This window comes from Scyliorhinus canicula, chromosome 28 (assembly GCF_902713615.1).
Source record: "Scyliorhinus canicula chromosome 28, sScyCan1.1, whole genome shotgun sequence".
In the NCBI taxonomy this organism is placed as follows: Eukaryota; Metazoa; Chordata; class Chondrichthyes; order Carcharhiniformes; family Scyliorhinidae; genus Scyliorhinus; species Scyliorhinus canicula.
Genome location: NC_052173.1, coordinates 15,075,688 through 15,092,644, shown reverse-complemented (window position 1 = coordinate 15,092,644; position 16,957 = coordinate 15,075,688). Strand labels below are relative to the sequence as shown.

General features: G+C 48.4%; 1 protein-coding gene across 1 annotated transcript; it reads left to right on the top strand.

Moving 5' to 3' along the window:
• The first annotated feature begins 728 nt into the window (after positions 1 to 728).
• LOC119958209 (methyltransferase-like protein 7A) lies at positions 729 to 16,738 on the top strand. Its single transcript, XM_038786598.1, has 2 exons — positions 729 to 1,306; positions 16,312 to 16,738. The coding sequence occupies exons 1-2, from the start codon at positions 812 to 814 to the stop codon at positions 16,543 to 16,545; spliced, it is 729 nt and encodes a 242-aa protein (XP_038642526.1). The 5' UTR covers positions 729 to 811; the 3' UTR covers positions 16,546 to 16,738.
• The last annotated feature ends 219 nt before the right edge of the window (positions 16,739 to 16,957 follow it).

Sequence of the window (16,957 nt, the reverse complement as noted above, 5' to 3'; positions counted from 1 at the left end):
ACCTAACCTGTACATCTTTGGACACTAAGGGACAATTTAGCATGGACATTCCACCTCACCTGCACATGTTTTGACTGTGGGAGGAAACCGGAGCACCCGGAGGAAACCCAAGCAGACACGGGGAGAACATGCAAACTCCGCACAGACAGTGACCCAAGCCGGGAATTGAACCCGGATCCTTGGTGCTGTGAGGGAGCAATGCTAACCACTGTGCCACCCCTTACCCCCTACCCTATTCTCCCTTGGGAGTAAAGCTCCAAATTATCTCTCCCGGCTTCTTAAAAGCATTCAAATATGCAACATATTTATTCGTTAAAGAGTTTCTTTTCCGAACCGGGAGAGAAAATGCTGGAAAATCATAGACAAGTCACAATATAGGTGCACTCCATTTTTCAATGGTTTAAACCTTGACCATCTTCCAACTTCCTTTTCTTTCCAAGTTTACGGGAAAATGAAAGCAAATTACTGCGGATGCTGGAATCTGAAACGGAAGAGAAAATGCTTTGACAAAGAGTCGTTGGACTCGAAACGTTAGCTCTTTAGCTCTTTTCGCTTTAACTCTTTAAAGAATAAATAAGTATGTTGCATAGTGAATGCTTTAAGAAGAGATATTTTGGAGCTTTACGCCCAACCAATCAGACAAAGTGTGAGGAGCTTGGGAGGGGGGAGGCGGCTATTTCAGGCCAATCAGCAGCGTTTGTGAGTTTCACTTGTCAATATCAGTTGGTGTTGCAAAGGAGTGAGTTCTCCGCCCAGTGGAGAGCTGCGGGATACACAAGTGGTGGAAAGCGCTTCCGTGTCGCTGGAAAAGATGACGTTTGTACGGTTTGTGTTGTGCTGTGTGGTGGAGATCCTGGTTCTCCCAGTGACCATCCTGCAATTCATGGGGGTCTGGGACCCCATGTATAAGAAGGTGTTCCCCTATCTGATGCGCAAAACGACCACCACCATCAACGACAAGATGGGCAAGGTGAAGAAGGAGCTCTTTGACCAGCTGCCGGAGTTCGCCAGCTCCTCGGGCCTGACCGTCCTGGAAGTGGGCTGTGGCTCCGGGGCGAACTTTGCCTTTTACCCCTGGGGTTGCAAAGTCATCTGCGTCGACCCCAATCCCAACTTTCGGAGCATGCTGGAGGGCAGCGCGGCCACCAACGAGCACGTCAAGGTGGAGAAGTTCGTGGTCGCCAGCGGCGAGGATCTGAGCCAAGTGGCGAGTGAATCGGTGGACGCTGTGGTCTGCACTTTGGTCCTGTGCACCGTCGAGAACGTGGACGCAGTGGTGAAGGAGGCGCTCAGAGTGCTCAGACCGGTGAGAGAGAGAGAGAGAGAATTAACCCCCCCAACCCCCCGTCGTAACATAAACACTGAAATATAATTGACTCCTGGATAAATGCATCCTGAAATTGCATTTCCAGCAAGTCCCTACATCTCCATTTTAAAAATAAGCATGTAAAGACTATTATAATCGCGTTTGGAAATTATCCACCAACCAGGGACCTATAATAATTAAACAATGGAGTAAAATGATCAACACAACAGCCAATCTAGAGTCTGGGCTGCCCTTGAGTGGCCCGTGTTCCCACACACATTTTGCAGTTGCCAAGAAACAGTTTGACCCACTATTACATAATGCAGAAGCCTTCCTTAACACTTCTTATTTACAATTGGGAGCCCACAGCAAGCGTTCGCTGCAGATTAGTTAGCTCCAAATCAATGATTGACAACCTTAGCTAAACGTTGGTTATGAATAGTGAATATGTATCCCTTTTTATTCTGACATGGGAGGGAGGAGGCGGGGTGGGGATTACAGGCTGGGCCAGCCTTTCTTGTCCATTCCTAATTACTCCTGGATTACGGAGGGTTGAGTGACAAGGGCGGCACAGTGATGTGGTGGTTAGCACTGCTGCCTCACAGTGCCAGGTTCAATTCTGTCTGTGTGCGGGCAGTGCGGTGGCACAGTGGGTTAGCCCTGCTGCCATGATCGTATTGAAAGACGAGAGTGGGCTTTAGGGGCTGAATTGTCCACCCCTTGTTAATGTTCTTATTTTGGTGGGAGCAGACGCTACCATTCATGGGGAGGTGGTGGCGTAGTGGTATTGTCACTGGACTAGTAAACCCAGGGTAATGTTCTGGGGCCCCAGGTTCAAATCCCGCCATTGCAGGTGGTGAAATTTGAATTCAATAAAAATCTGGAGTTGAAATGAAACCGTTGTCAATTGTCGTAAAGACCCGTCTGGTTCACTAATGCCCCTTTAGGGAAGGAAATCTGCCGTCCTTACCCGGTCTGGCCTACATGTGACTTCAGACCCACAGCAATGTGGTTGATTATTAACTACCCCCTCCAGGGCAATTGGGGATGGGCAATAAATTCTGGCACAGCCAACTAATGAATTTTAAAAGTAAAAAGATGGCACTAATAATGATCCCAAGTGCGGGAGCAACTTCATTCCTGTCCATTAAATATTGCAATGGGATCGCTGGACAGGTTGAACAATAAGGAGGTGCTGTTGAAGAGCACAGACCAGTGATTCTGCTGCAGAGCAGAATACCCGTTTTGAAACAATTGCAGGACTGTGTCATTCTTTGCAGAAGTAAGTGCTCGCAGCACGAATTCCAACCTCCTTTTCCTGGCAAAGCTACCAAAATTCAAGACAGAGGCCTCTGACCCACCGGCCAATAAGTAATTGGAACACACTGTGTTTAAACTCTTGAAACCTTGCCCATGTTGAAAAATAAATGATTCAATTGCTGCCAACAGACCTCCACAGAATTACAGAGCTACATGGCGCAGAAGAGGCCCTTTGGCCCATCGAGTCTGTGCCAGCATGTGAATAACACCTGATCTATCTCTCGAATCCCACTTACCAGCACTTGGCCCATAGCCTTGAATGTTATGACGTGCAAGTGCTTATCATTTAAAGGATGCGAGGCAATCCGCCTCTACCACCCTCCCAGGCAGTGCATTCCAGACCGTCACCAACCTCTTTTCCTCAAATCCTCCTGACCTTGAACTTGTGCACCCTTGTGTGAGACTAATATAGTGCATCAAATGGTAAAACACTATCCTAAGAAAGTACTATTTGATTACAATGAGCAACACTCATTAGGCCACAACTTGAGTGCTGTTGTGTAATTCTGGTCCCCTCATTACAGGAAGGATTCTGACAACACCAGGTTAAAGTGCAACAGGTTTGTTCCTAATCACTCATTTTCAGAGCGCAGGTTAAAAGTCCCAACAAACCTGTTGGACTTTAACCTGGTGTTGTAAGACTTCTTACTGTGCTCACCCCAGTCCAACGCCGGCATCTCCACATTACAGGAAGGATGCCATTGCATGAGAGAGGCTGCAGAGGAGATTTACCAGGATGTTGCCACCCAGCACTGGAGAATAGCAGCTATAAGGACAGATTGGAGAAGCTGGGGTTGCTCTCCATGGAACCGAGGAGGCTGAGGGGAGATTTGATTGAGATGTACAAAGTTGTGAGGGGTTAGATAAGAGTGGATGTGAAGGAGGTTAGTGACCAGCGGGCAAAGTGATTGGTAGAAAGATTAGAGAGGAGATGAATCACAGAATCCATACAGAGCAGAAGGAGGCCATTCGGCCCATCGAGTCTGCACTGACCCACCACAAAACACTCTAACTAGGCCCATTCCCCCGCACTATCCCCATAACCCCACCTAAACATTGGACGCTTAAGTGACAATTTAGCATTGGCCTATTGACCTAACTCCGCATATTTGGACTGTGGGAGGAAACTGGAGCACCCGGAGGAATCCCATGCAGACACGGGGAGAACGTACAAACTCCACACAGACAGTCACCCGAGGTCAGAATTGAACCTGGGTCCCAGGCAGCAGTGCTAACCGCTGAAATATTTTCACCCAGAGGGTTGTGGGGTTCTGGAACTCGCTGCCTGAAAGAGGGAGGCAGAAACTCTCAACTCATTTTAAAAGGTGTCTGGATGTGCACCTCAAGTCGTGTAAAATCAAATGCTGCAAAGTGGGATTAGGCTTGGGGGTGGGTGCTTGTTTTTGGGCCGGCAGAGAGATGATGGGCCGAGTGGCCTCTTTCTGTGCCATAAACATTCTAGCTACCTGAGGAGGTCTACTAATATTGAACGCTGGCAGGTCTAATAGCAGTCTTTTCTGTCATAACCAAATAAATGCTTTTTCTTACAGTCCTTGCATGAATTAAGAATGTGTGTCTGTAGCTCCCTTATTAATTTGTGGTTTAACTGAAAAATAACCCAGTAGGCGAGCTTTATTCATTAGCAAGATCAAAGTTTGTTTATTAAGATACAAAAGTAAAAGTGACTATGTTATTAACTGAAATACAGATGCAAGGTTTACAAGCAGATAAAGATAAAAGAATACTGATAAAGCTGAGATTCAGTTAAAAGGTATCGTTGCAGTTGAAGGGTTGGTTGTCTGGAGTTGAGGGTTGTGTTCAGCAGCTGCGATGGCTTCTGTAGTCGATTAGTTGGTGTTTGCCTGTTCAGGTGGACCCGGAAAGTAGAGTGGGTGAGGGTCCCATTTTTTCACTGGTTCTGCCAGTGCCACATTTGAAGACTGCCTAGATTCCTTTTTTACAGCAGAATAGTGCAACTTCCCCTGGTGACTCCCGGTAATAGAGAGAAAGCCAGTTCTGACATGCTATTCACAGTTATCTCAGCTGAGAGCTGGGCTGGGATCGACACCTGCAAGTCTTCTAGGCTCTCTGTGCAAAATGCCTGACCTCAGTACAAAAATGTTTGCGATCCCAAACTGTGGAATTATTCTTCCGTATTAGAACAAAGAAAATTACAGCACAGGAACAGGCCCTTCGGCCCTCCCAGCCTGCGCCGATCAATTGAGTATTGGGTGAGCCCAGGTCTGGGGGCATAGACCCGTGTATTGTCTTTAATGGTTCAGCCATTAACTTAAATGGGCCTCATTCTTTCGGGTTTGGTGAGATAGGAAAACAGTGGGGTGCTACGGTGGCACAGCGGTTAGCACCGTCTCACAGCGCCAGGGACCCGGGTTCGATTCCAGCCTTGGGTCACTGTCTGTGGAGTTTGCATATTCTTCCCGTGTCTGCGTGAGTTTCTTTGGGAGCTCCTGTGTCCTCCCACAGTCCAAAAATGGATTGGCCATGATTAATTGCCCCTTAGTGTCCAAAGATGTGCAGGTTAGGTGGGGTTACAGGTATAGGGCAGGGGAGTGGGCTTAGATAGGGAGCTCTTTCGGGTGGTTGGTGCAGACTCAATGGGCCAAATGGCCTCCCTCTGCATCGTAGGGATTCTATGATTCTGTGACCTATTTGCCCATCCAGGGAAGCCAGTATCAATGGGTTTCTGCTTATCCCTGTGGAAAAGCACACTGAATTTCAAATGTCTTTGCATGCTTAAATCTGTCAACTTGCAATCCACCTGGTGTCTTCTGGAAGGTTGACACATTGCAGTTGTAAAGGGTCAGGTGACTGATGGCAGCCATCTTTAAGACTGTGTGTCCACTTAAAGATGAACTCTTTCTTACAAAATCTATAATATCCCAACCACGAGTTTGTGACAGTCAGACTTAAATTGTGTTCCATTTCAAAGACGGGACAAAAGCAAAAGACATGTCTGGCTTAAAAAGTTTCAGATTGAAATAAAAACACAAGTCATCAAGAAAACATGGGCTGAAATTACTCAAATTTTAGTTGCTTTTTTTTTTCCAGGAACTTGAAACGGGACTTTTGGTTTTAGGCTGATTCACCATTCCAGCTCTTTCCTGCCAACAAGGTAACTTCAGGGTGAGCAACTCCCCCTGGAAGAACAGCAAATCAAATGTGCGAGACTCCTCGGACACATTTTAAGTGCCTTACTGGAGAAGAGGTATAAGGAAAAGAGGGGAGCCATTTGGAATGTATTAAATCCCCACAGCAGTAGGAAATTACTCTGCTACCAGCAGATCTGGACTGTAACTCTGGACTGTAACTTTGAACTATCAGCAGATGAGGCTAGAGGTTGCAAAAAGACAGAATAAAAGACACTGAATCTCATCCCTACAACCCAAAGATATGCAGGGTATGTGTATTGGCCATGCTAAATTGCCCCTTAATTGGAAAAATATTTGTTTAAAAAGGAAAAGGCGGTGGGGTAGCACTGTTAATCAAGGATGAGATCAGTACATTTATTGAGAGAGCATCTTCGAACGGAAGATTAAGATGTCAAATCGGTTTGGGTGGAGCTAGGAAACAGCAAGGGGGTAGCAAACCTTGGTGAGTGTTGTTGATAGGCCATCAATTAGAAGTGGTAGGTGATCTTGTGGCAGAGTGGGTGGCGTCCATGCCCCTTGACCAGAAGCTCTGGGTATGAGTCCCACCCCAGGACTTGACGGCCTGTTAGCTTTTATTTAAAGGGGATTTGAGTGCAGGAGTAAGGAAATCTCGCTGTGGTTGTATAGAGCCTTGGTGAGACTGCACCTGGTGTATTGTGTGCAGTTTTCGTCTCCTTATCAAAGGAAGGATATACTTGCCAGAGAGGGAGTGCAGTTCAGAATAAAGAGCAGGCCAATTAGGACGTGGGTGGCACAGGGCTGCCGTACAGCACCGGGGTCCCAGGTTCGATTCCCCGCTGGGTCACTGTCTGTCCGGAGTCTGCACGTTCTTCCCATGTTTGCGTGGGTTTCCTCCGGGAGCTCCGGTTTCCTCCCACAGTCCCATGAAAGAGGGTGAGGGAGGAGGAAGGCAAAAGAGGATGAAGGAGGCAGAGTGAAAGGGTCTAGGTAGGGTGCTCTTTCGGCGGGCTTGGTACAGACACGATGGGCCAAATGGCCTCCTTCTGCTCTGTAGGGATCTATGACTGAGGTAAGGAGGAAACTCTTCACTCAGAGGGTGGTGAACCTTTGGAATTCACTACCCCCAGAGGGCTGTGGAGTCTCAGTCAGTGAGCAAGCTCAAGACTGATCAATAGATTTCCCGATATTAAAGATATAGAGGGTACGGGGGTAGTGTAGGAAAATGGCATTGAGATAGAATATCAGCCATGAACTAGCTGAATGGTGGACCCGGTTGGCGAGGCTCCTATTTCTCTGCACCTTGTGTTCCTATGAACAGACTGTACCGAGGACACGTTTCACCTGCAGCTAATTTCTGATCTCTCTTTCCTTCGGAGCAATTATACATTGTGGTTTTCCAGGCAAAAGAATAAAACATTGTGTCATGTGGCCACAAAGTACCCATCGCACCGCCCAAGGGCAAAAGAGAGATTTCAAGTCTTCATACAAACTGCTGTGCTTTCGTGCATCTCATCCATTGGACATTGGTACAACAACAACTTTGCATTCTTGTAGCATAGAAAAACCTCCCAAGGTGCTTTGCAGGAGCGTTTCTCAGACATAGGTTGGCAACCTTCCATGAGAGGCATTGGGAGGGATGGTCAAAAGCTTCGTCAAAGAAGTACTGTATTCATGGTGTTTGAGACCACGTTTTTTTAGGCAACAAGTAGGTGGTTGATTTATACGCAAGTAATTTTTGCGAGGGGTTGAAGCCATGCCTGTTCTTGGGAACTGGCAACAATGACACTGCCTCTGGTTGCTGGCCATTGTTCTGAACTCAGCAGTGAACTGCTGACCCAACCTCGCTATTTCTGAAGAGAAGAGAACACTTGTGGAAAGAGACTTGGCTGTGTGTTCCCGCCAACCCCACTCCCAACAACTGTGCAGGATGGATAAAAATCTTTGGGCAAAATGTCACTAGTTGACTTTTACCGAGGGTGGGATTTTGTGTCCATTCCCACCAGCGGGATAAAGAACAAAGAAAAGTACAGCACAGGAACAGGCCCTTCGGCCCTCCAAGCCCGTGCCGACCATGCTGCCTGTCTAAACTAAAATCTTCTGCACTTCCTGGGTCCGTATCCCTCTATTCCCATCCTATTCATGTATTTGTCAAGATGCCCCTTAAACGTCACTATCGTCCCTGCTTCCACCACCTCCTCCGGCAGCGAGTTCCAGGCACCCACTACCCTCTGTGTAAAAAAAAACGTGCCTCGTACATCTCCTCTAAACCTTGCCCCTCGCACCTTAAACCTATGCCCCCTAGTAATTGACCCCTCTACCCTGGGAAAAGCCTCTGACTATCCACTCTGTCTACGCCCCTCATAATTTTGTAGACCTCTATCAGGTCGGCCCTCAACCTCCGTCGTTCCAGTGAGAACTTATTTCAACCACTCCTCATAGCTAATGCCCTCCATACCAGGCAACATTCTGGTAAATCTGGTGGCGACCAGAATTTTACACTATGGGGGCAATTCTCCAATATGGAGCCCGAATGTTCATGCCATCGTGAATGCCGTCACGTTTCACGGCGGCGCAAACTGGGCCCGGGTACGACCAATTCTGGCCCCCACAGGAGGCCAGCACAGCGCCGGCGGGACTCCGTCGTATCGGCGCAGCCGCTCGGCCCATCCAGGCCGGAGAATCGGTGGCCCCGCCGATTCCAGCGGCCCGTACCGCGCCAAACGCGCTGGCGTAAATGGCGGCGATTCTCCGCACCCGGAGAATCTCACACTGGTGTCGGGGCATCATGGCGTGATTGCGGCGATTCTCCGACGCGGGGCTTGGAGAATCGCCCCCTATACTCCCAAGTGTACTCTTCCTGTCCTGCTGACGGCTACCCCCTCCCACCTGTGGGTTCCCTGCTGGCGGAGGGTGCGGACAGCAGGAAACTCCATTGACAGCGACGGGCCTGGAAGATCCCACCACTCGGGCCTGTGGCGGACTACCTCTGCAAAACACACTGTGAGGAGAGGATCAGAAAACCCTGCCCATTTAGATTGACTATTACTTGAGGTACATGAGAGAAGTCCCCAGCATAAGGCCTGGGCACCTGAAGATATTGCCATAAATGGCGGATCAATAAATTGGATATGTCTAAATACTGTCATCTTGCACCTGTTTTTGCTTTTTGAAAAATATTTTATTGAGGCATTTATATATTTGCGCATCAAATGCAACCATGAAACAAAACCAGCTGACAGGGCTGCAAATAATCAAACCGCCTAACCTCCCCCAAGCTTTTGGGCCTTCCCTCCCCGAGTCCCTCCATGGCGATATCTGTGTCCGGGCTACCAGGGCGGATCTTTGTCGAGCTTCCTGACCATCTTTACATTTGCCAAGATTGGCCCTTCAGAGTTTTCTGGAACGTGCCCCTTCTAATCCTGCCTCACCAATGGAAAATTCAAAAAAATCCCACGGGGAGAATTTTTGTTTAGAATAGAGGAGGTAACTAATTACTATTTCTCATGAGCTCCGAAGATGAGGGAAAACACTCCAGCTTTCTGGTTACCCTTTTTTAAAAAAAAAACACAGTTGTTTATTCTCACAGTTTTTTTCACAACCGATTAAGTTGGACAAAAGTCACAGGTGCATATTTATAATTGAAGCATTGAAAGGACTTCCGTTTCTTTTGTTGTATCGTAAGCTCAAAATAATTGGTGAAAAACAATGATATAATTGTGGTATTTAATTTCTTAATATACAGCATTGAGACAAACCTATATGTACTTGTTTGACTCCTGCGGAAGGGGCAAGCGTCTTTATCAAATTGATTTTTAAAAAAATTTAGAGTGCCCAATTTTTTTTTCCCAATGAAGGGGCAATTTAGCATGGCCAATCCACCTACCCTGCACATCTTTGGGTTGTGGGGGTGAAACCCACACAGACACGGGGAGAATGTGCAAACTCCACATGGACGGTGACCCAGAGCCGGGATCGAACCTGGGTCCTAACCGCAGTGCTAACCACTGCGCCACCGTGCCACACTCTTTTAAAGTTGACAAGTTTCTCCCCCCCCCCCCCCCCCCCCCCCCCCCCCAAGGCCGGGGTCCCCAGTAAAACGAGTCAAAACGAGGTGATGTGATTGAAGCATAGTGTCTGCGTGGGTTTCCTCCGGGTGCTCCGGTTTCCCCCCACAAGTCCCGAAAGACGTGCTGTTGGGTGAATTGGACATTCTGAATTCTCCCTCTGTGACCCGAACAGGCGCCGGAGTGTGGCGACTAGGGGCTTTTCACAGTAACTTCATTGCAGTGTTAATGTAAGCCTACTTGTGACACTAATAAAGATTATTATTAGATTCTTAGAGGGTTAGAACATAGAACAGTACAGCACAGAACAGGCCCTTCGGCCCTCGATGTTGTGCCGAGCAATGATCACCCTACTTAAACCCACGTAAACCGTATACCCGTAACCCAACAATCCCCCCATTAACCTTACACTACGGGCAATTTAGCATGGCCAATCCACCTAACCCGCACATCTTTGGACTGTGGGAGGAAACCGGAGCACCCGGAGGAAACCCACGCACACAGGGGGAGGACGTGCAGACTCCACACAGACAGTGACCCAGCCGGGAATCGAACCTGGGACCCTGGAGCTGTGAAGCATTGATGCTAACCACCATGCTACCGTGAGGCCCCTCACGGTGAATGTTGGGAGGATGTTTCCACTCATGGGAGAGTGTAGGGCCAGAGGGCACATCTCAATCTTGGAATAAGGGGGGAGCTCATTTAAGATGGATTTGAGGAAGAATTTCTCCTCCTGAAGAGTGGAGAATCTTCGGAATCCTTTACCTCGGGAAGCTATGGAGGCTGGGTCCTTGAACATCTTCAAGGCCGAGATCGATCGGTTTTAATCAGTCGGGGAATGAAAGGTTATGGAGAGAAGGCAGGAAAGTGGATTTAGTGAATGTTCGATCAGCCATGGGGCGGGATTTCCCCGTCCCCCAGCCGCGTGCTTCTTGGCGGCGCGCTGTTCGTTGGCGGTGGGATTCTGTCTTCCTGCCCCGCTTGGCAATGGGATTTCCCATTGAAGACACCCCACACCGCCAGGAAATCCTTGGGTGGGGTGCGCTGCCGGCAGGAAAAATGAATCGCAATGGCCGGAGAATTCCGGCCATAATCTTATTAAATGGTGGAACAGGCTTGGTGGGGGTTGGGGGCGCTGCTGAATGACCTTCTATTTCTCATGGTCTTCCGATCCTTCCATTTTGTTGACTTGGGTGCTCCCACCAGAAGTGCGTGCAGTTCACATTCCCATTGGGAGTGTTGTTTGTTCCGAGACTCGGACATGTAAATGGGCCAGCCCTCTGCCAGTGAGAATTGGAAGCAATTTCCAATCCCGTTGGAGGTGAATCCGCTGGGGCTGGAATTCGAGCTGAAGAGCTTGACAAACTAAAGCTGCTTGTAAGTGCTCCACTCGCCGCACACACTCATTCCAGCCACCAAGATGGCTCACAGAAGGCCTGACCCCTGAGGTTGGGCTCGGTGGAACCACCGCTCATGCCAGTAAGGAGAGGAGGGACACCCTATTCCCCAGGGTGGGCCGCTGACTTAACCCCGTCCTCCTGAACAGCACTGTAGGTGCTGCCAACCTTACCAAGAGGAGACCGCTCATCATCCTGAGGGATAGTATGCCAGGGAGGGTTCCAAATGCCATGGTGCAGGTGCTCTTCGTTTGGGGTGAGCTCTGCTAATCCCCTGCTTCCTCTGCAGTGGGGCAGCACGTCTTGGGTGGCACAGTGGTTAGCACTGCTGCCTCACAGCTCCAGGGACTCTAGTTCAATTCTGGCCTCTGGTCACTGTCTGTGCAGAGTCTGCACGTTCTCCCCGTGTCTGCGTGGGTTTCCTCCGGGTGCTCCGGTTTCCTCCCACAGTACAAAGAGGTGCAGGTTGGGTGGATTGGCCATGCTAAATTGTACCTTCCTGTCCAAAAGGTTAGATGGGAGTACTGGGTTATGGTGATAGGGTGGAGGCATGGTGCTCTTTCCGATGGGCTGAATGGCCTCCTTCTGCACTTGTATTCTATTATTCTGAGGAGTGCCAACACCTGGTGGGTCCCTGATTGAGCTTGGCCACACCCATCCCCTTGATGATACAGCTGGGGTATGAGGGTGGCCAGAGGGGCGGCCTGGGTGGGCTTCCAGATGACCAGAGGCTCTCTGAGCATTTACAGGACACAGTCAGCAGTGTGAGCAGCCAAAGGCCTGTCAGTAGCACCTTAGGGGTGGCTTTAAATCCACAGACTGCAGCAATGGGGTCTGAGCCAGGCCACCCCGATCCCGAGGGAGACACCCAGAGACCATGGACTGGCACCAAGTCACTACCTCCTACTGCCCCCAGCCCGGGCAGCCATACCCCAGCAAACCTGACAGTTTTTGAGTTTATTTTTACCCTCTCGCTCCCCCTCCACAGCCAAGGCATACAGGCCCTGCTTGCAAATACTTGCACCAATTCACGCTTTGCGACTCCTGGTTGAGAGGGGTGGAGCACCGTGGAGGGGTGGACCAAACTTGTGTCCAACACGCTAATGACATTGAAATCCATGCAAATGATGGTTTTGCACGGACTTCCCGGCGCGGGGCGCAAACCTCGCGAACGCCACCAGCGTGTCACCGGAGCATGGCATTGGAATGGGCACCGGGCGCAAACTGCGATTTTGCATTACCTGCTATTCCCCCCACTGACCGCAATTCTAGCTGTTGAGGGTGAGAGACGGAGAATTCAGCCCAAGTTGTTCCTATTTTTTCCACGCGCATAAGATGCATGGCTTCTCCAAGCCTTGCACTGGGCAGCTAATTACTTAGCCATATTTTAGTAATACCTTCAGGAGTAGAGAAACAATTGACAATGAAGGAGTGAGATTGTTTTTCCTCCGTTTACCTCCCCCTTAATTGCAAGATTAGAGTGGAAAGGATACGATTCAATCCAACAAACACATTCTGCATAAAATGCTTGTTAGGTCCTGCAATGATAACTGGCATGTCGAGACATGCCCGAGTACAATCACTTGGATTTTTCCACCTGTTCCCACCCAGTCGGGCCCCGAGGGTGGCAATGGATCAGGTTAACACTCCTGCATCCTGCAGCGAACACAATTAGCGGAGGCCCGGTATCAGGACAGAAGGCTGCCACTTGACCAAGTTGTAGAGAAAAGGATTGGGTTCACAACCATGGGTCTTGTAAGAAATCAAAGTAGTTCACATAATGTCACAGAATCCCTGCAGAGCAGAAGGAGGCCATTCGGCCCAACGAGTCTGCACCGACCCTCCGAAACAGCAGCCTACCTCGGACCGCCCCTGCTCAATCCCCATAAACCCAGCTATCCTGCACATGTTTGGAATGTGGGGAATATAATAAATCCACAGAGGCAGATGTCGCTTCACCAGAATCCCTTTTATTAACAAAACCAACTGCAGTACGACCATGTGCATTCAGCTTGCTGTCTATACTGGGAGTGCAGAGGGTCTGACACTCCCTGTTATATTTAGCTCAGTGGGCTAGACAGCCGGTTTGTGATGCAGAACAAGGCCAGCAGCGTGCGTTCAATTCCCATACCAGCTGCGAATTCTGAATTCTCCCTCTGTGTACCTGAACAGGTGCCAGAATGTGGCGACGAGGGGATTTTCACAGTAACTTCATTGCAGTGTTAATGTAAGCCGACTTGTGGCAATAAAGATTATTTATTTATTTATGTATTTACTTATTTACATACAAAGAATTGGCCCACTAATCAGGGTCTAAGTCATAAATACATACATAGAAGATAGGAGCAGGAGGCCTTTTGGCCCTTCGAGCCTGCTCTGCCATTCATCACGATCATGGCTGATCATCCAACTCAATAGCCTAATCCTGCTTTCTCCCCATAGCCTTTGATCCCATTCTCCCCAAGTGCTATATCCAGCCGCCTCTTGAATATATTCAAAGTTTTAGCAACAACTACTTCCTGTGGTAATGAATTCCACAGGCTGGCCACTCTCTGGGTGAAGAAATGTCTCCTTATCTCTGTCCGAAATGGTTTACCCTGAATCCTCAGGCTGTGAACCCTGGTTCTGGACACACCTATCATTGATAACATCTTCCCTGCATCTACCCTGTCTAGTCCTGTTAGAATTTTATAAGTCTCTATGAGATCCCTCCTCGTTTTTCTGAACTCCAGCGAGAACAATCCCAACCTAGTCAATCTCTCCTCATATGACAGTCCCGCCATCCCTGGAATCAGTCTGGTAAACCTTCGCTGAACTCCCTCGAGAGCAAGAACATCCTTCCTCAGAGAAGGAGACCAAAACTGCACACAATACTCCAGGTGTGGCCTCACCAAGGCCCTGTACTATTGCAGCAACACATCCCTGCTTCTATACTCAAAACCTCTCGCAATGAAGGCCAACATACCATTAGCCTTCTTTACTGCCTGCTGCACCTGCATGCTTACCTTCAGCGAATGGTACACAAGGACACCCAGGTCCCGCTGCACACTCCCCTCTCCCAATTTACAACCATTCAGGTAGTAATCTGCCTTCCTGTTTTTGCTTCCAAAATGAATAACCTCACACTCACCCAAATAATACTGCATCTGCCATTGATTTGCCCACTCGCCCAACCTGTCCAGATCTTGCTGTAGGATCCCTGCATCCTCGTCACAATTCACCCTCCCACCTGATTTGGTATCATCTGCAAACTTTGAAATTATTACAGGGAGGAAACCGGAGGAAACCCACGCAGACACTGGGAGAACGTGAAGGCTCTGCACAGACAGTGACCCAAGCCGGGAATCGAACCTGGGTCCCTGGCGCTGTGAGAGGCAGCATGCTAACCACTGTACTACTCTGAATTACATTGAAATGTTATGACTGTTGTGCAAATGAAGCAGTCATTTTGTGCACAGTATGATTCTGCAAAGAGTAATGAGAATATTGTGGTGAATGTAATATGATAATTCACACTGTCTTTGTAAGCGCAGTAGCGTTATCCGACCACTAGGGGGAGTAGCTCTGGGAATGCTCAGGAGCTTGTACAGGGCTCCACCCTTGGTTCCGCCCATGACTCCTCCCCCTTGTGCTGCTGTATAAATACCCTTCTCCAGAGTCAGCCTGCAGTTTACTGAGAGTTCATCAACGGTTAACAGGCTGGCTCTGTAGTAAGTCGATTAAAGCCTAGACTCGTATCGGAAACACGTGTCTGGTGAATTGATGGTTCCATCAATTATTGAGCAATTTTTTTTGTTGTTGATGGTAATGGTTCAGGGAAGAATATTGGCCAAGGCATTGGATGAACGTTTTGCTCTTCCCTGAAATGTTACGGGATGTTTATATTGCCCTAAATCAGCTAAACAGGCATATAATTGGCCCCAGTGTCTGAAGGGCATTTACAATGTCAGCCTGGCTTGTGCACTGACACCCTGGAGTGGGGCTTGCATCCAGTACCCTTGGATTCATGGGTAAGAGATGCCGGACTGAACAAGAGATGAAAATGGATAGTCTGCTTTATTTTTTTTTTTCAATTGTTTGCTAATTTGCGCTCATCGGCTCCTGAAAGTGCACATTTGCTGAATCTGTTCCTGTCATAATTGTATCTGGGCTTAGTCAGCAACGCAACCACTCTCAAGGGGTCCATTCAATGTAGCCACCATTTTGGGGGGGGGGGGGGGGGGAAAACCATGGCAACCAGAGAATTCCAGAACTGATTTGGAAGATAGTAAGCAAAATTCTAACCACGAAAACCTCAGCCATGAACCGTTTCAGGCCTGGCATCACCGCTGTGATCTGGGGCTGACTTTAGCCAGCGCTAATGTATACTTAATTATTTAAGACTGTGCTATACTAAAGCTAGCTGCCACTGTTGTTGCGTGCGCAATGCAAAGCAGCAATTGTTTTCAAATGACACGGCAGCTAAATTAAAATGCAAGGTTAGCTAACTTTCAAGATAGTCAGTGCTTCATATGTAGTTGAGCATGACAAAAGTATGTCTCTCTCTCTCTCTAGGCCAGTGAAAAAGATATTTCAGCAACCAATGCAAATATAATATAAGCCTGTGTAGGGAGAGATGCTGGTAGTTAAGTGGGCCAATTTCTTGTCAGCAAGCATGCTTCCTACCTATCCCCTGTCAACACTTCTGAGCTTTGCCTACCTTTAACTCACCTGTGCATTGATTTCAAGAATGGCTTGCAGCCTTCGAAGCACAATGGCGCTAAAACTAAGAGGAATAATAACCTGAAAGTTGCTTCCGCAATTAAACTGAATAACCACATAACAATTTGCCTCTGCAGCCTTAAAGAAAAACTGCTCTGGTTGAGCAGATTGATACAGTTTGCATTAAATGGTGCCACACTCCTAATCCTTCTAGAACAGGGTGATATCTAATTTATCGAGCAACGGCCATGAGGGATCCGTTAATTAAAATCATTAAGTCCGCCTTTCTCCGAAGTCTTGTTTTGTGGAAATTGATTGGCCTGTGGGATTGGTGCTTGTCACCGCTCAGCTTGCCTGCTTCAGCGGGTTGATGAGAAGCTTTGTTTCTGCAGGGCGGGGCGTTTTTCTTCATTGAGCACGTGGCTGCGGACAACAAGACATGGCTGCACTTCATTCAACATGTGATCCAGCCGGCATGGCGTTACTTTGGCGACGGATGCTACCTGACCAGGGACACTCGGGCAAAGCTCGAGAAAGCCAACTTCTCCAAGCTGAATGTCAAGCACATTGTTACGCCCTTGATGAGTTTGATCAAACATCAAATCGTCGGCTACGGAGTCAAATAAGATCCTGTGAGCGCCACCCTGTGTATCCACTTCTCTACGATTTAGCTGCAAGTATTGCAATAATCCTATCTGTCAAATAATTTTAGTTGCTAGTCATTTGAAGATGAGTGCTTTAAATGTGCCTTTTTAATCCACTGTAACACCTACAGAAAACTTTCTATCTGCTTCTATCAACAAACCTAATCAGTCAAAATTTCAGAACAAGCAGCCCAGTGGTTAGCACTGCTGCCTCACAGCACCAGGGACTCTGGTTCAATTATGGCCTGTGCGGAGTCTGCACGTTCTCCCCGTGTGTGCGTGGGTTTCCTCCCGGGTGCTCCGGTTTCCTCCCACAGTCCAAAGATATGCCGGTTAGGTGGATTGGTCATGCTAAATTGTCCCTGCTAAATTGTCCCTTAGTGTCCAAAGATTA

Bases quoted from the DNA above. Each gene is read 5' to 3' on its own strand.
- LOC119958209 (XM_038786598.1), top strand. From the start codon at position 812: ATGACGTTTGTACGGTTTGTGTTGTGCTGTGTGGTGGAGATCCTGGTT. The intron at 1,307-16,311 runs GTGAGAGAGAGA...TTGTTTCTGCAG, and splicing joins CGCTCAGAGTGCTCAGACCG to GGCGGGGCGTTTTTCTTCAT.